The following is a 25358-nucleotide window of genomic DNA, read 5'->3' on the forward strand; positions in this document are numbered from 1 at the left end:
AGTGATACATACTTATCTAAAGTTTTTATTTTGCCATCTTGTACCTGCAGTTAAATGTGTTCAGTTCAAAATATACAGAAAAGAATAAGCAAGCAGAAGTGACTCAAAATTCTGTCATGGAAAAATGGGTATATATTGTCCAGACATACATATTTCATTCCCATGAATTATTAACATTTTACACAGACAGAATAGTTTATAGGTTGTTCAGTAACTGGGGTCTCAAGAACCCCATGGTAGATTTCTTTCCATTGTCAAGTAGTAGATGAGTGGCTACAAAGCATTTTATTCTGTATGCATCATATTGTTTCCCTGATGAATTTATTTTTCTGGTATAAAGAAATGGTATTGGACATTTTTACATATTCCACAGATGCCTAAAGAAGAACTGCAGGGTCAAAGTTATTTTAAGAAAAATATTTTGATATATTGTCCTGGATTGCAGCATTTACCTTATACTATGTAAACTTATCCTTCTTTATTTTTGTTGTTACTATATTTAAATTTAAAAAATCTTATATCTCCGGACACCTGGGTGGCTCAGCAGGTGAATGTCTGCCTTTGGCTCAGGGCGTGATCCCAGGATCTGGAATGAAGTCCCACATTGGGCTCCCTGTGGAGAACCTGCTTCTCCCTCTGCCTGTGTCTTTGCCCCTCTCTCTCTCTCTCTCTCTCTCTCTCATGAATAAATAAATAAATCTTAAAAAAAAATCTTATTTCTCAAAAAAAATCTTATTTCTCCCTTACTACCTCTTTTCATGACTGTATACCTGTTTTTTTTTTTTCTGATTTGCATTTCTTCTAATATTCTGATATTACAAGAACTAATAGAATAGTTCATTTCTAGGAGAAGTACATGGAAATGATGGCCCTGTATAACTTAAGAGGAAAAGCTAACACTTAGAGCCTTATCTAGACCCTGAATTAGCTCTGCCATTTACCAATTCTGTCTTTTTTTTTAAGATTTATTTATTTGAGGGAGAGAGAGTGAGCATGTACAAGAGAGGAGGGAGGGTCAGAGGAGGAGCTTGGTGCAGGGCTTGATCTCACAATCCTGAGATCATGACCTGAGCTGAAACCAAGAGTCAAATCCTCAACCAAGAGCCACCCAGGAGCCACACCAGTTCTGTCTTTATGCTGAATGTACAAACATGATTGAGTAGAGCTTGGTTTGGTCTAGGTTTTTTCTTTTTCTCCTCCTTGTTTTTATCTCCTTTTCCACCCATCCTTCATATGCCTCATGGCCCTTTCTTCTCTTTTTTTCCTTTTGAGTCTTCCAAGTTTTTTATTGATGTAGTTTCCTACCATTTTATGGTTATTTCTACCAGCATACCATTTTATGGTTATTAGAGTTCCAGCTTCTCCACATCTTCACCAATACTTAACTGTCTTTTGATGACAATATCCTAGTGAGTGGTTTTGAATTGTATTTACCTGAGGTCTAATGATACTGAATGTCTTTTCATATGCTTCCTGGCTATTTGCACTTTTTTTTTTTAAGTTTTTATTTATTCATGAGAGACACACAGATAGACAGAGACACAGGCAGAAGGAGAAGCTGGCTCCCCACAAGGAGCCTGATGTGGAACTCAATCCTGGATCCTGGGATCATCCCTGAGCCAAAGGCAGATGCTCAAATGCTGAGCCTCCAGGTGCCTCTCTCTCTCTCTCTCTCTCTCTTTTTTTTTTTTTTTTTTTTTTTTTTTTTTTAGAAATATCTGTTTATATCCCTTGCCCATTTTTTAATTTGGCCTTTTATTACAGAGTTGTAAGAGTTACCCAGAATAAAAAACTGGATTCTGGATACTAGACCCTTATCAGATACGTGATTTACAAATAATTTCTCCAATTTTGGGAGTTGTCTTTTCACTTTCTTGATGATATCCTCTCCAGTATAAAGTTTAAAAATGTTGATGAATCTGGGATGCCTGGATGGCTCAGTCGGTTGGGTGTCCAACTCTTGATTTCAGCACAGGTCATGACCTCTAGGTTGTGAGATGAGGCCGTGCATCGTCCTTGGTGCTGGGTGTGCAGTCTGCTTGAGATTCTCTCTCCCTCTCCCTTTGCCCCTCTCTTCCTTTCCACTCTCCCTCTCTAAATAAATAAATAAATAAAATCTTAAAAAATGTTGTATCCAATTAATTTATTTTAAAGATTTTATTTATTCATGAGAGACAGAGAGAGAGAGAGAGAGAGAGGGGCAGAGACACAGGCAGAGGGAGAAGCAGGCTCCTCACAGGGAGCCCGATGTGGGACTCAATCCTGGGACTCCAGGATCATGCCCTGGGCTGAAGGCAGGCGCCAAACCGCTCAGCCACCCAGGGATCCCCCAATTTATTTTTTTCTTTGGTTGCTTGTACATTAGGTGTCATGTTTAAGAAATCATTGCCTAACGCAAGATAATACAGATAATTAAAAATAATTGTATTTTTTATTATGGTACAATACACATAAAGTAAAATTTATCAGCTTAGCCATTTTTAAATCCACAGTTCAGTAGTAGTTCGTACATTGACATTGTATGGTCATCATCACCATACATCTCTAAAACTCATCATCCAAACCCTGGCAATCACCATTCTAGTTTATGTCTGTGTGATTTTGACTGTTCTGTGTTTCTTATGTAAGTGGAATCTCTTGGCAAAAGTGACTGGCTTTTGCCGCTGCGCCACTGGGGCTGCCCGAGCTGCCCCTTTTGAATCAGATAATTTTTCGCAGGACAGTTTTGAGGATTAAATGAGATAGTAGAATAAAATGGCACACAAGCACCCAGTTCTCTCCCAGTGTTACTATGCTAGTATTAAAGCATAATGGTTAAGATACTACTTTTTGAGTTAGACATGCCTCATTTTGAGACCCATTTTCCTTATTTATTGGATTAAGATTAAATGAGATTCTTGCAGCAGGTTGGCACATAAATGCTAAATATTATATAAATAATACTACCAAACACAGGGCACCTGGGTAGCTCAGTGGTTGAGCATCTGCCTTCGGCTCAGGTTGTGATCCTGGGGTTCTGTGATCTTGTCCTGCATTGGGCTCCCCACGTGGAGCCTGCTTCTCCCTCTGCCTATGTCTCTGCCTCTCTCTCTCTGTCTCTCATGAATAAATTAAAATCTTAAAATTGGTATGAAATTTCAGTTATAAAAAATGAATATGCTATAGAGATCTGATGGACAGTATTGTGCTTACATAGTTAACAATACTGTACTTAAAAATTTAAGAGGGTACCTCTCATGTAAATTCCTCACTGTTTTTGATTTGCATTTCCCTGATGATGAGTGATATTGAGCATCTTTTCATGGGCTACTGGGCATTTATGTATCTTATTTAGAGAAATGTCTGTTAAGTCCTTTGCCTATTTAAAAATTGTTATATTTTAAATTTCTAATTGTGGTAAGAATATACCTGACAATATATCCCATTTTAACCATTTTTAAGTATACAGTTCAGTAGCATTAAGTGTATTCACATTGTTGTGCAACAGATCTCCAGAACTTTTTTATCTTGTAAAACTCAAACTATATCCATTAAATAACTTCATTTCCCTCAGTCCCTAGTAACCACCATTCTATGTTTTCTGTTTTTGTGAATTTGATGGTCTTTCCATTTATTTAGGTTGTCTTTAATTTCTTAAAACAGTATTTTGTAGTTTTTGGAATAGAAGTTTTGCATTTTTTGTTAAATTTATCCCTAAGTATATGTATTTTTTTGATGCTATTTTAAGTGGAGTATAAGTTTTTGTTTCTTTTTTTTCCCTGAAAGTAAATGGAATTCTTTTTCTTAGTTTCATTTTCTGATTGTTGCTATTGTATAGAAATGCAGCTGGCTTTGTATATTGATATTGTATCCTGTAGCCTTGCTCAATTCATTTATTAGCTCTACTAGTTTTTTGGGTGTGTGGTTTTGCAGTATTTATTATGTATGAGATCATGCCATCTGCAAAGAAGAGTTAGTTTTACTTCTTCATTTCCAGTGTTGCATGTTGTTTGATATTGTTGCCTACTTGGCACTTGCTAGGATTCCAGTACAATGTTGAATTGGCAAGAGTCAACAGACTTGTCCTGTTTCTGATCTTAGGGAATAAGCTTTCAGTCTTTCCATGAATTTTGATAGCTGTGGGTTTTTTTTTTTTTCTTTTATCAGGTGAGGAAATTTACTACCTTTCTTCTAATTTATAAGTAGTGCTTATTCTTTTTTTTTTTTTTAATTTATTTTTTTATTGGTGTTCAATTTACTAACATACAGAATAACACCCAGTGCCCGTTACCCATTCACTCCCACCCCCCGCCCTCCTCCCCTTCTACCACCCCTAGTTCGTTTCCCAGAGTTAGCAGTCTTTACGTTCTGTCTCCCTTTCTGATATTTCCCACACATTTCTTCTCCCTTCCCTTATTTTCCCTTTCACTATTATTTATATTCCCCAAATGAATGAGAACATATAATGTTTGTCCTTCTCTGACTGACTTACTTCACTCAGCATAATACCCTCCAGTTCCATCCACGTTGAAGCAAATGGTGGGTATTTGTCATTTCTAATAGCTGAGTAATATTCCATTGTATACATAAACCACATCTTCTTTATCCATTCATCTTTCGTTGGACACCGAGGCTCCTTCCACAGTTTGGCTATCATGGCCATTGCTGCTAGAAACATCGGGGTGCAGGTGTCCCGGCGTTTCATTGCATTTGTATCTTTGGGGTAAATCCCCAACAGTGCAATTGCTGGGTCGTAGGGCAGGTATATTTTTAAGTAGTGCTTATTCTTGACTACCTTTTGTTGTTTTGTTCACTTTTATAACTTACCAATATGCTATTACTACTAAGTAATACTGGTTTTATCATGTGCAGGCACTATTTTAAGTGTCTTAAAAATAATAGTTCAGCTGATATGTTTCAGTTCTATTCAGTTTCACTATTTTTGATATATATATATATATATATCTGAATATTGGGAGAGCATGCCTTTTGTAACAGATTTTGAGAATCCTTTGACAAAAATATATGAAAAAAAGTTTTAAATATTTTTATTCTATAATCATTTTCCTTTGTTCAATATATGCATCTAACCATAAAACTGGCCAGTCCACAGAGCTTTAATCAACTGAATAGGTGGAGAGCACATTTTTTTTTTCATTGATGTAGAAGCAAAATGTCTTTACTTTAGAAAATGCAGTAAGCAAAAGTTTGTTTACAATTTTTCTTTGGGTACATTCCTAGAAATTATTTTAGTTGAAAGGAATACATATTTCTGAGGGTTTTTTGAGTACATATTGTCAAATCGCTCTCTGGAAATAATGTATTCCTAGTAGCAGTATGTGAATGCCTCTTACTTTAAATTTTTCCTGTCCTAGATGATGAACTTTAAAAATTTTTTTTGATGATACAAACTTTTGAATAAATTATATGGCATTTTGAGAGATGAAAAATTTCACTTGAAAAATGTTTTGTATGATGAGATATAACAATTGCCAGTGGCAAGAAATTTATAGAATATTAACTAGTACTTTTTTTTTTAAGATTTTATTTATTCTTGACAAAAGACACAGAGAAGCAGAGACATAGGCAGAGGGAGAAACAGGCTTTTTGTGAGGAGCCTGATGTAGAACTTGATCCCAGGACCCCAGGATCCAGCTGAAGGCAGACACTCAACCACTGAGCCACCCAGGTGCTCCTTAACTAGTACTTTTAAAGTAGCTTTTAAGGTCAAAAGAGTAAGTTTGAATATCTTAGTTCATTACATGAAGATTAGTCAAAAGAAATGGCAAATATTAGGATACCTGGGTGGCTTAGTTGGTTAAACATCTGCCTTCAGCTCAGATCATGATCCTAGGGTTCTGGGATTGAGTCCTGCATCTGGCTCCCTGCTCAGTGGGGAACCTGCCTCTCCCTCTCCCTCTGTCTGCTGCTTCCCCTGTTTGTGCTTTCTCTCTGTATCCAAAAAAATAAAAAAAAAGGAAAATACTAGCTGAGAGTTTTCTTTGACAGCTTCTTAATTAAAAAAAAAAAAATGCTGAAAATATCCTGAAAAGTTTTCAATTTCTTTAAGAGGGCAAACAAGATATTAGTAATGATTATTTTCTGAGTTGTAATGTGTCTGAGGCAAATTTATGTTTGAGAAGAATTTCTAAAACTCATTTGAATGTAGTTTTGCCTGAGCATAATAGGTATATTCATTTTTATTTTTGTGTACTTATTTTTTTAAAGATTTTATTTATTTATTTGACAGCACAAGCAGGAGGAGTGGCAGAGGGAGAGGGAGAAGCAAGTTCCTTACTGAGTAGGAAGCCTGATATGGAGTTCCATTCCAGGACCCTGGTATCATGACCTGAGCTGAAGGCAGACGCTTAACTGATTGAGTCATCCACATGCCCCTGTTTTGTTTTGTTTTTTTTTTTTGTTTTTTTTTTTTAAAGAGTTTATTCATATATTTGAAAGAGAGAAGTGTGCATGTGCTGGGCGGGGAGCAGAGGGAGAGGGACAAGCAGACTCCATGCTGAGTGCGTAGTGGGACACAACACTGATCCCATGGCCCCGAGATCATGACCCAAACCAAAATCAAGACTCAGATGCTCAGTGAACTGAGCCACACGTAGCACTCCGGTATATTCATTTTTGAATAATGGGATATGAACTATAATTTGACTATTTTGAAAGAAAGCGAGGCCAATAATGGTCTTTTGCTTCTAATGATGTAGTTTTCCTGGTTTTATCTATGTTGCCAAGCCCCGGAACTGGAATAGAACTGCAAATTGTAACAACATATTGATGGGGAAAATATACAATTAACTGACAGTTTTTAAGATCTACTGGCTAGAAGTCTGTAGAGATGAAAAGTTCAGGGAATAACTTGCTTTTTTTTAATATTTTATTTTTAAGTAATCTCTACATAATTTTATAAGGCACTGTACCAAGTTTGCTAGTAGGGGGTTTGGTTGAATAAGATACTGAAACAGAAAACAGTCCCATGTTATAAATAACAGTTAAGTACATTAATAGTAACTAAATGGTATAAAGGACTTAACGCGGTTAGGGACAAGTCTTGCTGTAAAATGGAGGGAAATACCTCACAGAAGTAAAATTTGAGTTTAGCCTTCGGTTTTTTTGTTTTCTAAGATTTTATTTATTTATTCACGAGAAGCATAGAGAGGCAGAGACACAGGCAGAGGGAGAAGCAGGCTCCCTGGGATGAGCCCGATGCAAGACTTGATCCCTGGACACATGACTCCAGCCAAAGGCAGATAGATGCTCAACCACTGAGCCACCTAGGTTCCTTGAGTTTGGCCTTTGAAGAAAAGACTGGCAGAGGGTTTCAAGGCAGAAGAAAGGTAGGAGTTTGCAAAGGCATGGAGTTGAAGACTGAACTGTTAGGTGTTTGGTGTTTTTGTTTGCTTTTAGAAAGGATTGGTGGGGTGGGAGAGTTGGAGGGGGGGATAGTATAGATTTGTGGTTGGTTTCCATGGATATAAAGATAATTGGAAAGTCAGGAGGAAGTCAGAAAATGGAGTTTGAAGTCTTACTGTATATTTAGTTATTGATTGACTACCTACCTGTGTGCATGATTATATTTATAAGCCTGTTAGTGCTTAGATTTTCCCTTATGCAAAACCAAGGAGAGCAAATAGCACTGGGTTTGTTAAGGTATTTTATTTTCTCACTGATGATACTGTGGACTTTTCTGTCTCAGATCCTAAGAAAGCTTTGTAATTACCTGCTCTATATTATACCAACTGAGAATTTTAATTTACATGGAATCTTGCTTTTTTTTTTTTTTTCAATTAGCTATAATTGCGCCTTGGATAAACCTCATTGGCTCTATGATACTGCCATGACGCAAAACTTGCACTTTTTTTTTTTTTTTAAGATTTTATTTATTTATTCATGAGAGAGACAGAGAGAGAGAGAGAGAAAGAAAGAGAGAGGCAGAGACACAGGCAGAGGGAGAAACAGGTTCCATGCAGGGAACCTGACATGGGACTTGATCCTGGGTCTCTAGGATCATGCCCTGGGCTGAAGGCATCGCTAAACCGCTGAGCCACCCAGGCTGCCCTTGCACTTTTTTTTAAACCAGAAATTATCTCCTGATTTTTAAAATAAGATCATATGGCAGTGTAAAAGTTTAATGATAACCAGGCTAATTCTCTCATTGTGTATGGCAACCCACCCACACAGTTGATAACAGGTGTGGTGATAAAAGAAAAAGAAACCAAATTTAACTCTAGTTAAGTAATAGTTTCTAGATTATTTTCATTATAGAATAGAAACCTTTTATAGCTTTAAAACATTATAGACCAGTTGTAATTGGTTATGCCTATTTATTGCTTTTGTAGATTGCCCATAATATACCTTTAAGATCTCAATCTTTTGTCCCCATGCTAAATAATTCGGGACTAAACTGCAAAAAAAAGGAGGGGAGGGCTATCAGAAATAAAAGGTAGTTTGATTTCATTAAAAAACATTACTGGAATATGCTTAAAATTTTATTTATTTTTTATTTTTAAAAAAGATTAAATTTAAAGTAATATGAAAAATTCAAATACTGGAGACAGTTATAAAGTAATAATTCTCTTTCCTTTAAGTAATCATTTTCTTCTTCCTGCATGTCAGGTCATATTTGGAATCTCTCCCATAATTTGCTTTTTCTAAACTTAGTGAATCTTAGATGTCTTTTTGTTCAGTATATGCACGTGTAAGTTTTTAAAAGTATCTATGTGGATATTTCTGTTGCACAAATGCTTGGTAATTTATTTAACTTACCCTTTATTATTGATGGGCATATCAGTTGTATCCAGCATTTCTTTTTTTTTTTTTTTTTTTTCAGCATTTCAATATTATAAATAGTGCTGTTTTAAATAAGATTTTATTTATTTAAGAAAGAGAGAAGGTGAGAGATAAGGCATGAATGAAGGGGTAGCGGCAGAAGGAGAGAGAAAAGCAGACTTCCCGCTAAGTGGGGAAGCCTGATGTGGATGGAGTTCTATCCCAGGACCCTGAGATCATGACCTGAGCTGAAAGCAGATACTGAACTGACTGAGCTACCCAGGTGCCCCTGCAGGAAGCATTCTTGAAAGAATATCATTGCTGAGTTGTGTTAGTGTGCTTGTAGGATACTTAAAAGTGAAATTTCTGGATCAAAGAGGTTTTTTATTCAAAATTTAGATGTGACTAAATTTTCTTTTTAAAAATGTTATAACAGGGACACCTGCTTTTGGTTAAGCATCTGTCTTTGGCCCAGATGATCCCAGGAACTTGGGATCAGGTCGGGCTCTCTGCTTGGTGGGGAGCCTGCTTCTCCTTCTCCCTTTGCCTGCCACTCTGCCTGCTTGTGCTCTTTCACTCTCTGTCAAACAAATACAATCTTTTAAAAAAATAAAATATTAATGTTATACCAGTTCCCATGTATGTTTTCCCATATAATTACCAATAGATCTTTACCGATCGTTTTTTTAAACTTTGCTAGTTTGATGAGTGACAAACACTATATAGCATGTAGCATAAATTTATCATAAATTATAAGTGAGGTAGAGAACTTTTTTCATGCATTTTTATTGACTTTCATGTTTTATTTAACTTTATTTTTTCTTTAAAAACTCTATTCATGGGGCACCTGGATGGCTCAGCAGTTTAGCGCCTGCCTTCAGCTCAGAGTGTGATCCTGGAGTCCTGGGATTGAGTCCCACATGGGGCTGCCTGCTTCTCTGCCTATGTCTCTGCCTTTCTCTGTGTATGTCTCATGAATAAATAAATAAAATCTTAAAAAAAACACAAAACCCCTATTCATATCCTTTGCCCATTTTTGTTAACTACCTAGTGGCTACTGTTTTTCTTCATTCATTCATATATTCATTTATTAAGATATTTTATTTATTTATTTGAGAGAGAGTGGATGGAGCGCATGAGTCGGTTAGGGACAGAGGCAGAGGAAGAAACAGATGCCTCCCTTAGCAGAGATCTCAATGCTGGCTGGTTTTAGGACCCTGGGGTCACAACCTGAGCTGAAGGCAGACATTTAACTGACTGAGCCACTCAGGTGCCCCATTTTTCTTCTTTTAAATAACTTACATTTTAAGGAAATCCTTTGGCTGTCATATACTATGAATATTTTTAAAACTAGCTACTTTTAAAACTAGCTACTTGTTTTTGGACAAGTAGCTACTTGTTTTTGGTTATGATGTGCCTTGCCATGTTTAGTTTTTATGTTATCAAGTATTCTTTTATTGGTTTTAGATTTCTTGTCATGCTTAGAAATCATCCAAGATTATTAAAAATGAAAACATGAATATTTACCTTATTTTAATTTTTTATATTTAAATATTTGATTCATCTGAAATTTATTTTGAATAATAAGTGAATTAGAGATCTAATTTTATAGTTTTACGAAATGGCTAGCCAATTTTTCAACATTATTAAATCACCTTTTCTGTATGAATATTTATATACTGATCATCATTTTTTTAAGATTTTTATTTATTTGAGAGAGAAAAAGCATGAGCGAGGAGTGGGGTGGGGTGACGGGGGCGGGGGTAGACAGAGAGGGAGAAGCAGACTCCCTGCAGAGCAGGGAGCCTGACATAGCACTCAATCCTAGAACCCTGGGACCATGACCTTAGCTGAAGACAGATGCCTAACTGACTGAACTATACAGGTGTCCATGATCCTCATTTCCAGTTCATATTTCATTTCTGTGTAGTTAGTACAGACATGTAATTGAGAATTTTTTGAGGTCAGTGGAGCATTAGGTGATAAGGGATAGGTAGATTATACTATCTTGTCTCCCTTTTTGCTTTTAAGATTGATAAATGATTGGGGTGCCTGGGTGGCTCAGTTGGTTGTGTCCAACTCTTGATTTTTGGCTCGGGTTGTGATTTCAGGGTTGTGGGATTGAGCCCTGTGTTGGCCTCCAGGCTCAGCGCAGAGGCTACTTGAGATTGTCTCTCCTTCTGCCCCTACCCCTCACTCAATGTCTCTTTCTCTCTCTCTCTCATAAATATAAGTAAATCATTAAAAAAAGATTGATACATGATTGATTCTTTCAAGGAATACTTCTAACCATAATCATCCTACTATGGACTTAAAGTGACTGTCATATACTCTTTTAGGTTACTTATCTGTGGAGAGCAAAGTGAAGCTGAGGTGAAGATCTAAAGCATAATCAATAGATTTTTTTAAAGAAAATAATCAGGATTTTAAAATGAGTTTGAATTTCTCTAGGCAATAAAACCTGCTAGTCAGTGCCTACGCACTAGCTAATTCTGTACTTGCCACGAAGAGACAAAGAAAGTATTTGTTAAAAGAACTGAAACTTGAAAAAAAAAAAAAAAAAGAACTGAAACTTGAAAAACTGGTGATTAAGTCACTGCTTAGAACTTAGTCGTCTTTAGGAATGTAGTCACTATAAGTAGGCCTAGGATTTTTGTTTTTGTTTTTTTATTTTTAGTTTAAATTCTATTTTTTGTGCTGCTTGTTGCACAAAAAGGAAGACTGGTATTAGTTTAGGCTCTGTTACTTACTGGCCATGTAATGGTGGGCCAGATGTTTCTTTGAATTTTATCTGATTTTTAAAATTAAATGATAACCGTCTTATTGCACTGGGTTATATGAATAAATGGGATGATGTATGATTAATACTTCATAAATATTGAAGTTTACAGCACATTTAATAAGAATGAAGTTTTTAGAACTTTGGAGGTCATAGTGACCTCAGAAAGTAGAGTTGTAGGAACAAATTGGGAATGAATTGGTAGTGAGAACATGAAGATAGGAAATGTGAATCACTTTTCTAGAACATTTTGTATTAAAAGGAAAAGAAAGGGGATCCCTAGGTGGCTCAGTGGTTTGGCGCCTGCCTTTGGCCCAGGGCATGATCCTGGAGTCCCGGGATCGAGTCCCGCGTCAGGCTCCCGGCATGGAGCCTGCTTCTTCCTCCTCCTGTGTCTCTGCCTCTCTCTCTCTCTTTTTCTGTGTCTATCATAAATAAATCTTAAAAAAAAAAAAAAGGAAAAGAATAGTATAGTTAGATCACAAATGGTAAGAGGTTCAATTGAAAGGGCTTTTCCAAAATTTCAATTATTTGTAATTTTGTTATCTCTGTACCATACTATTATGTAATTTCAAGAAAACTCTTGCTTTAATATTCCTCATCCCAAGCAATAAATTCTATGAAGTCACAGACTTGATACTCAGTTACATATTTTTTTAAAGTATTAAATAAATATTTAACACTTGGCAAATGTTTGTAAAGCCACAGATTTAATTTTGAGTATCATTGATATCATAATATCAGAAACAATTTTTAAAGAATAGGTTGCCTCTGAATGTGAACATGGATAATATAAATGGCTCAATGTGTTGAGAACAATTTGAACAATTTCTCTAAGGATATGGAAGGATCAAGGCAGTACTTTAAAAAGTTAATATTGAAAATGAGATGGCCTCTGCCTTCCTCTGACTTGGGAACAATGGAGAAGAGGATTGAAAATAGTAAAAATTAAGAAGGATAGAAGATGTTTAAGGAGTTAGTTCCTTGGGTGCTTAGGTAGCTCAGTCGGTTAAGCATCTATCTGCCTTCTACTTATGTCATGATCCCAAGGTCCTGGGATCAAGCAATGTATTGGGCCCCCTGGTGGGGTGGGGGAGGGGGTCTACTTCTCCACTTCTGCCTCTGCTCCCCCCCCCCATGGTCTCTCTTGCTCACACTCTCTCTCAAATAAAAGCTTAATTAAAAAAAAAAAAAAAAAAAGTGAGTACCCAAGGTGATCTACTGAAGGTTGCTTGGTAAGCCTGGGGCTTGCAGAAGGTGGAAAATGTATGGAGTTAGAGCATGAGGATTGTGAGGATTGTTAAATTCATCAAGAGATGAAGGCAAAGATTTCTATTTATTTTTCTTTTTTCTTTCAAGATTTTATTTATTTATTCTTGAGAGACCAGAGAGAGGGGGTGGGGGTGGGATGGGGCAGAGACACAGGCAGAGGGAGAAGCAGGCTCCATGCAGGAAGCTCAACATGGGACTTGATCCCAGGTCTCCAAGATTATGCCCTGGCCTGAAGGCGGCGCTAAACCGCTGAGCCACCCAGGCTACCCAAGATTTCATTTTTTATTGCAGGACTGGTTAAGGCTTGACAGCAGTTTAGGTTGGGCCCATTTTCTTAATTATTTCTGTGGTACACAACGGTTTGAAATCAGAGCAAGCAAATAGCAGGCAGGATCTGGGATTGGGCTGTGATATGGTGGGTCCAGGAAATTGGTTGTAGTGATACAATGACAAGGGGTTAACAACTCTAGGCTGGGTAAGAAAATTGGTAAGGCAAACAAAATGAAAAGCAAAACAGTTTTCATCCGAAGAGGAGAAACGGTTACCCTATGTTTCTCTTTAGAGCAATGAAACTTTAATGAGAAATTCTCCAGCAGACTCTTTTTTTTTTTTTTCCAGCAGACTCTTTATGTCTCTTTGGCTATCATTAGATTACAGGTTATGCTGGCTATTTTCCTTTTGTTCCTCTACTCTTTTACCCTGTTTTGTGCTCTAGGAGGCTGACTTTTTTATTTTATTTTATTTTATTTTATTTTATTTTATTTTATTTTTATTTTTATTTTTATTTTTATTTTTATTATTTTTATTTTATTTATCTATTTATTTATTATGGTGAAAAAATTTATATTTAGATTTATAGCCGGCTGGACTCAGTTTAGATGATCCCAATTTTGTTGGCAACATCCAAAGCACCATAGTCAGGAGCCAGTCAAACATATGCTTTCTTCTCTCCATCAGGCCTGATCAAGGTGTTGACCTTGGCCACATCAATGTCAGAGCTTCTTCACAGCCTGTTTGATCTAGTGCTTATTGGCCTTGACATCCACAGTGAACACAAGTGTGTTGTCTTCTATTTTCTTCTCAGTAGTCAGGGGGAACTTGATGATGGCATAGTGATCAAGACTGGGGAAGAGGCAAAATGGTGTCACCTGGCTTGTTTCTCCTGGGGGCGCTCTTTTGAGGATATTTGGCGGCTGCCTTCAGAGAGGCAGGGTCTTGGGTCGCCGGAATGTAGGTGACGTACATGCCTTTCAGCACCGCTTTCTTTCAAAGCTTTTGCTTTGGCTTCAGCTTTGGGAGGGGCAGGGGCTTCCTTCTTTGACTTTGGCGCCATCTTCGTGAAAGGCAAGGAAGCTGACTTTAATGGACTGTATCAGTATTCTGGGGGTGAGGAGAGACAGGGTGGGGGGGAGGGGGCTGGCAGAGAGAGTAAGGTGACTGTATTTATAGGGTTGGTTTCTTCTGTGCTAAGTGATCATCACTCCTGTCTCCTACAGTTCTCCAAGGCATTGTCTTTGGGTTTCTCCAATCATTTCCCTCCCTTGCCCTTTGAGGCTTAAGGATGGGAATGGCTTTCCTGGTACTTGTTATTAGCCCTAGAATTCTACACCTAGAATTCTACACCATCCTTTGTTGCTTTTCTTAAACTCTGCCCACACTTATATAAAGAAGCCTGATTAAACTCTTCTCGGTAAACTAGCTCTACTGGGTCATCTTTATGCTGCCTTTACTCTGGGAGATTCTCATGCCCATTTTTTTTTTTTAAGATTTTATTTATTTATTCATGAGAGAGAGAGAGAGAGAGAGAGAGAGGGGCAGACACAGAAGGAGGGAGAAGCAGGCTCCCAGCAAGGAACCCAATGTGGGACTTGATCCCAGGACTCTGGGATCACGCCCTGAGCCAAAGGTAGATGCTCAACCACTGAGCCACCCACTCATGCCCATTCTTTTTTTCTTTTTTCTTTTTTTTTTAAAGATTTTATTTATTTATAAATAAGAGAGAGATAGAGCTAGAGACACAGGCAGAGAGAGAGAAGCAGGCTCCATGCACGGAGCCCGATGTGGGACTCAATCCTGGGTCTCCGGGATCATACTGTAGGCCCAAGGCACGCGCCAAACTGATGAGCCACCCAGGCATCTCCCCCCCCCCCCCTCTTTTTTTTAAAAGCCACTCATGCCCATTCTTAAATGACTTTCTGGCAAGGGGAATGAAACACAGGCCCTTATTGGGGAAGTAGCCAACAACATTCACCATTATTATGTTAGCATATTCAAAGTCCTATACATACCATTTTGTTCATTTTGTCAGCCAAATTTACAGTAAATTAGCCATCTAGAACAGGAGTTGGCAACCACAGCCATGTTCATTCTTTTTTTTTTTTAAAGATTTATTTATTTATTTATTTATTTATTTATTTATTTATTTATTTATTTATGATAGACAGAGAGAGAGAGGCAGAGACACAGGAGGCGGGAGAAGCAGGCTCCATGCCAGGAGCCTGACGTGGGTGGGACTCGCCCCGGGCCAAAGGCAGGCGCCAAACCACTGAGCCACCCAGGGATCCCCACCATGTTCATTCTTTTGTTTGTAGTGAGTGGACCATATGGCCCGCATAGCCTGAAATATACTTGCTGTTTGGCCCATTATAGGTAAAATTTGCTGACCCCTGATTTTAGAACTACACCATTCAGTATGGGAGCCAGTGGACCTGTTAGACTTCAGTAGGTCCAGTTAAGCACTTGAAGTGTGGCTAGTTTGAAATGATATAACACTGTAATTATATAGTACATATCACATTTCAAGGACTCACTTGTATCTGTTTTATTTATTTGAGAGAGAAAGTATGTGTGTACCAGAGAGAGTGGGAAGGGGCAGAGGGAGAAGGAGAGAATGCCAAGCAAGCTTAGTGCTCTGCTCAGTGCTCGATCTCATGACCCTGAGATCATGATCTGAACTAAATCAAGAGCTGGATACTTAGCCTGCTGAGCTAGCCAGGCACTCCTCTTTTTACTTTTTTTTTTTTTTTTTTTAAGATTTTACTTATTTATTCATGAGAGACGCACAGAGAGGCAGAGACCTAGGTAGAGGGAGAAGTGGGCTCCCTGCAAGGAGCCCGATACAAGGCTTGATCCCAGCACTCCGGGATCATGACCTGAGCCGAAGGCAGATACTCAACTACTGAGCCACCCAGGTGCCTCTCTTTTTACTATTTATTTATTCATTCATTTATTTATTTATTTATTTATTTTTCCTCTCTTTTTACTTTTTAATGTGGGTCCCAGAAACTTGAAAATTACACATATAGTTCACATTATATTACTCTGGGACAGCACTGACCTGGAAAGTGGTCACTTAGCGACTAGATAAAAGCTAACCTTAGGCAAAAGCCTATTAAAATCAGTTTTGTAAAGCGAAGGAAGCATGGCACCTAGAGAGACATTTGACTCAGGTTCAAATCAAGTCCCAGAAAACCCAAGTTTTTACAAGTCTTTGTGCTCTTTCCTCTACCTGAAATAATCTTTCTAGCACCTGTTCGCTATGATTTTCCTTTATTCTCTGGGACTCATCTCAAATATTGACTTCCTCTCTAAAAGCTCCATCCACCCCACAGTCCTCTATTTTTTGTAATGATCTATGTTTGCACATTTCTCCTGAGATCCTAAAGAAGGGTTTGGAATACATGTGTACTACCCTCTCTATATTGAGTACTCCGTGGGTTTTTATTTAATGAGTTAAATGTATAATTGAATGAATAAATGAGTTATGAACTTAATGAGCTTGGTTATTTATCTTTCCCTTCTGGGTAACATTGGCAGTAGGTTTGGCAGAATAGTATAAATATGGGATTGTTCCAGGAAGCAGATTTGGTGCAAAGCCGTGAAGAGGCAGCCCAATTTGAAAGGCGCAATCTTTGGAGTTGTTTAGTATAGTCCTGATTGTTCTCATTTCAGTTTTACTGAAAGGTTTTGCTATGATAGCACAGTATAATAAATAATCACTTTCATTCCACATACAAATTAGGTAAGATAGTTTTTTTTTAACATTTATAATTTTTTAAAGTTTTATTTATTTATTCATGAGAGACAGAGAGAGAGGCAGAGACACAGGCAGAGGGAGAAGGCAGGCTCCACTCAGGGAGCCTGACGCGGGACTTGATCCCAGGTCTCCAGGATCACGCCCTGGGCTGAAGGTGGTGCTAAACTGCTGAGCTACTCGGGCTGCCCCAGATACAGTTTTTTTTTAAAGGTGGCACAACATGTAATAATTTTAGAAAGCTTTTCATCAAAACTAGTTAAAACAGGGTGCTTGGATGGCTCAGTCAGGTTAAGCCTCTGAGTCTTGATTTTGGCTCAGGTCATGATCTCAGGGTCATGAGATCGAGCCTGATTCTACCTCCATGCTCAGCAGAAGTCTGATTGGGATTTTTCTCTCTCTCCCTCTGCTCCTGCCCACCCCACCTCATGCGCACATGCTCTCTCTCCCTCTCTCAAATCTTTAAAAACCTATTAAAGTGAGATTTTTGATGCTTCAAGGAATAATTTTTTTTTAAGATTTTATTTATTCAGAGAGATACAGAGAGGAGACATAGGCAGAGGGAGAAGCAGGTTCCATACAGGGAGCTCGATGTGGGACTTGATTCTGGAACTCCAGGATCACATCCTGAGCCAAAAGCAGATGCTTAACTGCTGAGCCACCCAGGCATCCCAAATTTTAAATATTCCAATTAAATATAGTAGACTTTAGACGAGTTAGGTAATGTTGACAACGGTAAATGATGCATGCCTGGTTTGTTGGGAGATCAGAGGGCTAGGAGAAAACAAACTGTAGAGTAGCTTTATTTTAATGGGTTTATCCTTGGGTCTACTAATTAAATATTATCAGTGATATTAGTACACCTAGGCAGATCTTTCAGAAATTGCATGACTCTCAGTCCTGGCTTATCACTGTTTCAGGGTCAACATTTTAGAAACTTAGAAACCTTGAGTTAACTTATGTGATTGGATGTCTGTTCTTTAAATAATTGGATGTTAGCTTTTAGGGCATTATTCTTTTGGCTTTTATGACATTTAATTTTTTAATTTTCAGGTAGTAAGAAAGTAAGTTTTCCTTTGAATATTGTATGAAATTAATTTTAAGGTAAAGGAAAATGAATTGGCTTTTAAATATATTTTTCTTCCACTATATATATATAGCTTTGTAGTACTACTTTAAAAAATTTTTTTTTGTAACAGTGGTTATGTTATTTATGTTATTTATGAGTAGATTCCTTTTGGAAGTGAGGCACAAGTAGCGAGAATTAATCTTTTACAATCCTTCTTTTCCCATCTCCCCCATGATAATTGAATTAGTTGAAAGGAAGAAGCTTCAGTATTCATTTATTTATGAAATAAATAGCTTATATATGAAACCATGGTCTGATTGTAGATAACAGTACTAAAAACACGTGTTCTTACAGCTTATAGAAATAGCAAATTAATATTTCTCTTATTCTCATATTTCTTACCAGTTTGTGAATATCTTAGAAATATATTCTACTCATCCTCACTACCATTTGTTTTGGTTTTATGACCTCTTATGTGGATTTATTGCATTTCTCTCATACGTGGTCCTTCTCATCCTGCCGAGTGGGCTTTCCAATATCAAATCAGTTATTTTCTTGCTTAAAATTCTTAGTTTCCTCAGAGCCCTTGTTATAACACACACACGCTTTTTATGATGTGACCTTTAACCTCCTTCCCAGTTGTAAACTCGATCACTATCAACGGTTGAAGATACTATTCCACTCTGCTGACTTCTGTTTAGTAAGTCAGACACCCAGCATAATTCACTTCTCTTGTAGGTGATGTTTGTTTTCTGGCTACTTATAAAAGGTGTCTTTTAAAAATAAACCTGTGTGGGCAGCCCAGGTGGCTCAGTGGTTTAGCGCCTGCCTTCAGCCCAGGGCATGATCCTGGAGACCCGGGATCAAGTCCCATGTCAGGCTTCCTGCATGGAGCCTGCTTCTCCCTCTGCCTGTGTCTCTGACTCTTTCTCTCTCTCTCTCTGTGTCTCTCTTGAATAAATAAATAAGAAAGTAAAATCTTAAAAAAAACAAACAAACCAATAAACCTGTGTATTATAGTTTCACTATGACCTATCTAAGTGTAGATTTTTATTGGATGCCTGGGTGGCTCAGTCGGTTAAGCGTCTGCCTTTGGCTCAGGTCATGATCTCAGGGTCCTGGGATCAAGTCCCACATCGGGCTCCCTGCTCAGCGGGGAGTCTGCTTCTCCCTCTTCCTCTGCCCCTCCTCCCTGTTCATGCTCACTCTCAAGTAAATAAATAAAAATCTACACTTAAAGATTTTTATTTATTTTGTTTGGCCTTAACTTTATTTGAGGATTGGCATCTTTCAGCAATTGTGGAAACTTCTCAGCCATTACCACTTATTTTTATCTTTCATTATAGGATGCATTTTTTTAAAAAGATTTTATTTGTTTATTCATGAGAGACAGAGAGAGAGAGAGAGAGAGAGAGAGGCAGAGACACAGGCAGAGCGAGAAGCCGACTTCATGCAGGGAGCCTGACGTGGGACTCGATCCTGGGTCTCCAGGATCATGCCCTGGGCAGAAGGTGGCGCTAAACTGCTGGGCCACGGGGGCTGCCCATAGGATGCATTTTGGACCTTTTCATTTTCCATGCTTAATTTTCCAAGTGCAGTACTGTGAAAGGATGAAAATAGTCTAAAGATCCAATGGGGGATTAAATAAATTATATTTCAGCCATAAAAACAATAGTAAACCAATAAAAATGATATAGAGGAGTATGTAATGACATAGAAAGATATTCACAATATATTAAGTGAAAAAAGTGAGTTCCAAAACTATGAGTCCATTTTTATAATATGTACATTTATAATATGTGTGTTTGCCAAAGTAGAAGGACAAATTATATTTACCAAAATATTAATATTAGTTACTTGGTACCATAGGATAATAAGTGGTTCTGTTAGAGCTCTTTTTAGGGAGGGCATTGGGATATTAATTTTCTGAATGAAGATTACTTTTAGAATAGGGAGAGAGAGAGTTATTAAATTTAAGTTAGCCCAAATAATACCCCCAGAGTTCATTCTGGTGTTAAAAAACAAAAATTCAGCAGCATGAGGGCACCTGGATGGTTCAGTCAGTTAAGCAACCAACTGTTGGTTTTAGCTCAGATTATGATGTCAGGGTCTTCGAGCCCTGTGTTAGGCTCTAAGCTGAACTGCTTAAAGTGGAGTCTGCTTGGGACTCTGTCCCTCTGCCCTTGCCCACTACTTGCACTGTCTCTCGACAATATATAAATCTTTAACAGATTCTACTGGGAGAACTTGAAGATTTAATTGGCTTTGATTCATCCCATCTAGCAAGTAGAGGGGAGCTCAGAGTAGCTGTACAGGATGGAATGATTTTATAGGCAGAAACAGGGTAGAACAGTTCACAAAGAAAAGAAAGGATAGTTTCAGGCAAGACCACCTTCCCTTAAGTGAAAGGTCTTTTTAGGCTGGATTCTTATTTTCCTTTCGTGAGAGGAGTGGTGATAGAGAGGACCATGTGACAGGTAACCTCACTGACGCTGATCAGAAAATTCCTGATTGGTTAAAACTACATTTCTGGAAGTGGTAGCAACTTTAATTAGGGTAGGTTCCTTGTTTTGGTGACGTGTCCTATATGCAACTCCATTTTGGGCCTGTGGTTTTCTTTCTAAAGCAAAGTAAATATTTTGGGGAAATTACTTACAGTGTTGAGTGCCCTTCACTCTCCCTTGTAAGTATAATACTCTGTAGCAATTGTTAATACTGAAACAAAAATACTCAAGCAAATTTTGCCAAGAAGAATAGATGAGAAACAAATTCTCATTAAAAAAAAAAAACTACTAAAATGATAAGAAGTTAAGTTATAGTTTCTTACAAAGACCTCAAACTAGAAGTTGTAGTCTTCTGTTCCATGTGTTTCAGCTCCCAGTCTGCTCTATTCATTTATTTGTATGGAGGGTCTATACATGATGATGTCTGATGGGTTCCCATAGTATAATAGGTAACTTGACATTTCAATTAAAAAGATAAAATAACATTTGCTATTAGATTATAAAATTCCTTTTCTGGAAGAAGATACTGTAATATTTGAAGATATGCTTTGAAAAAAAAAGAAAATGAGAAAAATATAAAATGAAATATACCATTTCAAGATCAGTAAGTCTATATTGGACTTGAATGAATTCCAGTAGAACTCTAACTCAAAGAAAAATCTAACCTTATCAAAAAGTTCAATAAAAATTATTTTAGCAAGTAAAATGAGCAGTGTATGCAACTGTTAATGGGCATCAAATTAAATAGAATGGACATTAGCTTTTGCATTACTATTTGTACAATTATGTGAAAAGTATTGATTTAAGCTACGAATGTTTTGCTAAAGAAAATTTTTTAAAAAAGGTTTTTTTTTTGTTTAAAGAATTTTGTTTTCTTCAGATAGAAAGGATATGAGTTAGAAATTTTATCAAAAAGACTTTAAAAACTTTTAATAGGTAAAACCAAAAGCTAAAACCCAGCTAGACTCTTAGGCAAGGTATTATGTGTGAAGACAAATTCATGAATGAAGGCAAATTTCATTCAAAGTGAACTCTCCCCAGGACGCCTGTGTGGCTCAGTGGTTGAGCATCTGGCTTTGGCTCAGGTCTTGATCCCGGAATCCCGGGATTGAGTCCCACATTGGGCTTCTTGCATGGAGCCTGCTTCTTCCTCTGTTTGTGTCTCTGCCCCCTCCCCCCCCCCACTGGCTCTCATGAATAAATAAATAATATCTAAAAAAAAAAAGACTCTTCCCATATTTTACTAAAAGGGCAGACAGCTGCTTGCTTAAATTACAATAGTACTATGATTCAGTACAAAAATAAGGAACTGTCTGCAAATCTGTGACAGTAATAAATCAAAATACCCAATGTATATGGGAGTCATACAGAGCAACAGATTCTAATTAAAAACAAATATTTTAATACCTTACAAATCAAATTTTCTTTAAAATCATGAAAAAGATGCTCCTATTAGTTAATAACTGACTCCAAACCTCAGTTGGTTAAATGTTAGGGAGCTACGTTAATGTGACTTATTACACAGAAAGGAATCTTTCAGAATAAGAAATTAGAATAAAATGAATTTTTGAATATTTTCATCACCCTCCTGCCCCCCCCCCCCAAAAAAAAAAAAAACCAAAAGCGAAAGCAACTCTCTACCCATTAGCAGTCATTCCACATTCCTCACACTCCTACCCCTGATCCCTGGGCAACCACCAGCCTTCTGTCTCTGTAGAGTTGTCTATTCTATTTCATGTACACGGAATCCTACAAATATGTCGTCTTTTGTGGCGTTCAGTTAGCTGTTTTCAAGTTTCATCCATATTAAAGCGTGCCTCAGTGTTTCCCTCTTGTTATTGCTAGATAATATTTTATTATATGGATCAGCCACGTTCTATTAATCTATCAGTTAATGGATATTGGAGTCGTTTTCACTTTCTGTTATTGTGAATATTGCAGCTATAAACATTCATATGAAGATTTTTGGCTGGACATGTTTCATTTCCCTTGTGTGTATATCTAGGACTGGGATTTCTTGGTCATGTGGTAGCTCTGTTAAACCTTTTGAGGACCTTGCTGACTTTTTTTTTTTCAGAGCATCATTTTACATTCCCACTAGCAATGTAGGAGGATTTTAATTTCTTCATGTCCTGGCCAACATTTTTTTTTTTTTACTCCCTCCCCCTCCCCTGAAACAAACAAACAAACAAACAAACAAAATCTCTTGTTTTATTCTTACCAAGCGGATACTGTTCTTCTAAATATTGTTGTTACAAGTGTTTATAAATACTTCTGTAATTGTGTTGCAGAAGAGCTATCACATCCAGTCCCTGAAATAACCCTTCTCAAATTTTCCTGCATGTATGACTCTTAACCCCCCACCCCCAGCTTTATTTAAATCAAATTGACACATTAATATTGTATAAGTTTATGGTGTACAGTGGCCAACACTTGTTATTTTTGATTATAGGTCTAGTGGATGCAAAGTGCTGTTTCATCATGGTTATGATTTGTATTTCCCTGGTGGCCAGTGATGTGGAGCATTTTTCCATGTGGTATTGGCTATTTGTATATATTTTGGGGAGCATCGTCTGTTCAGATACTTCGCCTATGTTTAAATTGGATTACTTGTCTTTTTATTGAGTTATAAGGGTTCTTTATATATTTTAGAGTTCTCTGATCAGATTTGCAAATGTTTTTTTTTTTTTTTTTCCTTTGGGTGTCTTTTTACTTCCTCATGTTACCCTTTGCAGCAAAAACGTTTCAAAATAAATTTTGATGAAGTCCAGTATATTCAATTTTTCTGTTGCTTGTGTATTTTTGTAGTCACAGTTACAAGATCCATTTAGAGACTCTAATTTCTCATATGGTCAGAATTGGATCTTATAGCATCATATGGTTAATAAAATTGTGATTACCATGTGTACATAAATTTTTGTTTTCCTCTTAACATTTTCATGTTTAAATTTCCTTCTGTTGATACTACCCATGCTTCATTTTTTAAGAGTTGTGTTATTTTGTGATTGTACTATTTACATAGTCATCCTCTTTTGCTTGCTTTTCAACTTCATGATTTAAATAGTGCTAGTTAGTAGTTAAATCCATCAATTGAAGGTTACCTTTTTTTCTTTCCTTAGGTAGGATTGACATAAAACAGTTGATGGCAAAGAAGATACAGTTGACAGCAGAGGCAGAGGTAAGTGGCTTCCTGTCCTAGAAACAAAACTATAGAGTTAGGGTAAGGAGCTTTGTTTAGTAAAAATGTTAATGCTCAGTTGCTTAAAGAATAATTTACCTTTCTTATCAGTTGACACTGTCCTGCCACTTTGTCGTCCTACATTTATTTTATTTATTTATTTATTTTAAAGATTTATTTATTTATTTATGAGACACACACAGAGGAGACACAGGCAGAGTGAGAAGCAGGCTCCATGCAGGGAGCCCAATGTGGACCTCGATCCCAGGACTCCAGGATCACTCCCTGAGCCAAAGGCAGCCTCTCAACTGCTGAGCCACGCAGGTGTCCTGTCATCCTACATTTAAAACCAGATCGCTTTTTTCTCTCCCTTTCCATCGACTACACTCATTTTCTGACTTTTACCAGCAGAACTTGATTTTGGTGAACTGTGATATGGTTGAATGTGTCTGTATGAGTATCTGTGCAAGTGCTTTATGAAAGGATCTATCACCTATCATGGTTTATAGTGAATAATAGTAAATAATATGTCTGCAGTAAATCTAGAATTCGATTCCTGTTGTTAGGGAGTGCATGGCTTGAGCAGAAGTATGGAGGTAGAAAACTTAGACTGTCTGGGAAATGCTATTTTATTGGCATCTGTGTGTCTGTTGGGGCATGACAGAAAGAAAAATATAGTTGGAAAATGGACTAGATTGTAAAGCATTTTTTTCTCTACCTTCATGCCCTGTTCACAAAGCTCTTTTTACTTGAAACCTTCTCTAACTTCCTGTTTCACCAGTCAAAATACTGTATATCCTTCCAATTCTGGCTAAAATGTGACTGCTTCTGTAGTTTGCTAAATAGTAGCTTGAAGTGATGTCTTTATACTTCTAAGAACTTAGGGTATACTCTTAGTATATACTCTGTATTTATTACACAGTGTTTTGTTATGAATGAATCACGAAAATTCTTTTGGTGAACTTATAGGTGATTTGACTTAGGAATGTTTTAATTGACAATTTGATACCAAATGAGATTGAACATCTTGGCATTATTTATTACTTGGAACGTTTTTGAGGGAGATACACCAGGAATGCTATTTTGATAGCAAAGTTGATAATATGTAGAGTTTAGATATGAGACAAGATAGGAAGCTGTTGTAATTGCTTAATATTCTAGACTGGCTAACCAGGCAGGGAGGAGAAGGGAACTAACTACATTTAGAAGTCCTGTTATGGGCTAGGTCTTGTACTAGGTGCTTTGTATACATATACATATACATATACACATACATACACATATGTATGTGTATATGTATATGTATGTATGTATTTTAAGATTTATTTATTTAAGAGAGAGCAAGTTAGAGTGAGCATGAGAAGGGGGAGGGTCAGGATCCTTTGGTGGCTCAGCGGTTTAGCGCCTGCCTTTGGCCCAGGGCGTGATCCTCGGGTCCTGGGATTGAGTCCCGCATCGGGCTCCCTGCGTGGAGCCTACTTCTCCTTCTGCCTATGTCTTTGCCTCTCTGTGTGTCTCTCATGAATAAATGGAATCTTAAAAAAAAAAAAAAAATAGAGGGAGGGTCAGAGAGAGAAGCAGACTCCCCACTGAGCAGGGAGTCTGACATGGGCTTGATCCCAGGACCCCTGGATCATGATCTGAGCTGAAGGCAGATGTCTAACCGACTAAGCTGTCCAGGTGCCCCTACATACATAATTTTATTAAATTCTCCCATTTACAAGAGCAATCTCTAAGTGGTTACATTTCATTGTTGTTTTTTA

The 25358-nt window shown here is 37.4% G+C and overlaps 1 protein-coding gene across 5 annotated transcripts in view; it reads left to right on the forward strand.

Moving 5' to 3' along the window:
- SOAT1 (sterol O-acyltransferase 1) overlaps window positions 1–25358 on the forward strand; it is a 75605-nt gene that overhangs the window by 15930 nt on the left and 34317 nt on the right. For 3 of the 5 annotated variants that reach the window (XM_072830835.1, XM_072830837.1, XM_072830836.1), the window contains one exon: window positions 23537–23595. In XM_072830835.1, coding sequence (XP_072686936.1) covers window positions 23537–23595 — 59 coding nt within the window. Of the gene's footprint in view, window positions 1–22869; window positions 22955–23536; window positions 23596–25358 lie in introns of all 5 variants that reach the window. The other 2 variants (XM_072830839.1, XM_072830838.1) reach the window with 1 other exon arrangement.

Source organism: Canis lupus, chromosome 6 (assembly GCF_048164855.1).
Source record: "Canis lupus baileyi chromosome 6, mCanLup2.hap1, whole genome shotgun sequence".
NCBI lineage: Eukaryota > Metazoa > Chordata > Mammalia > Carnivora > Canidae > Canis > Canis lupus.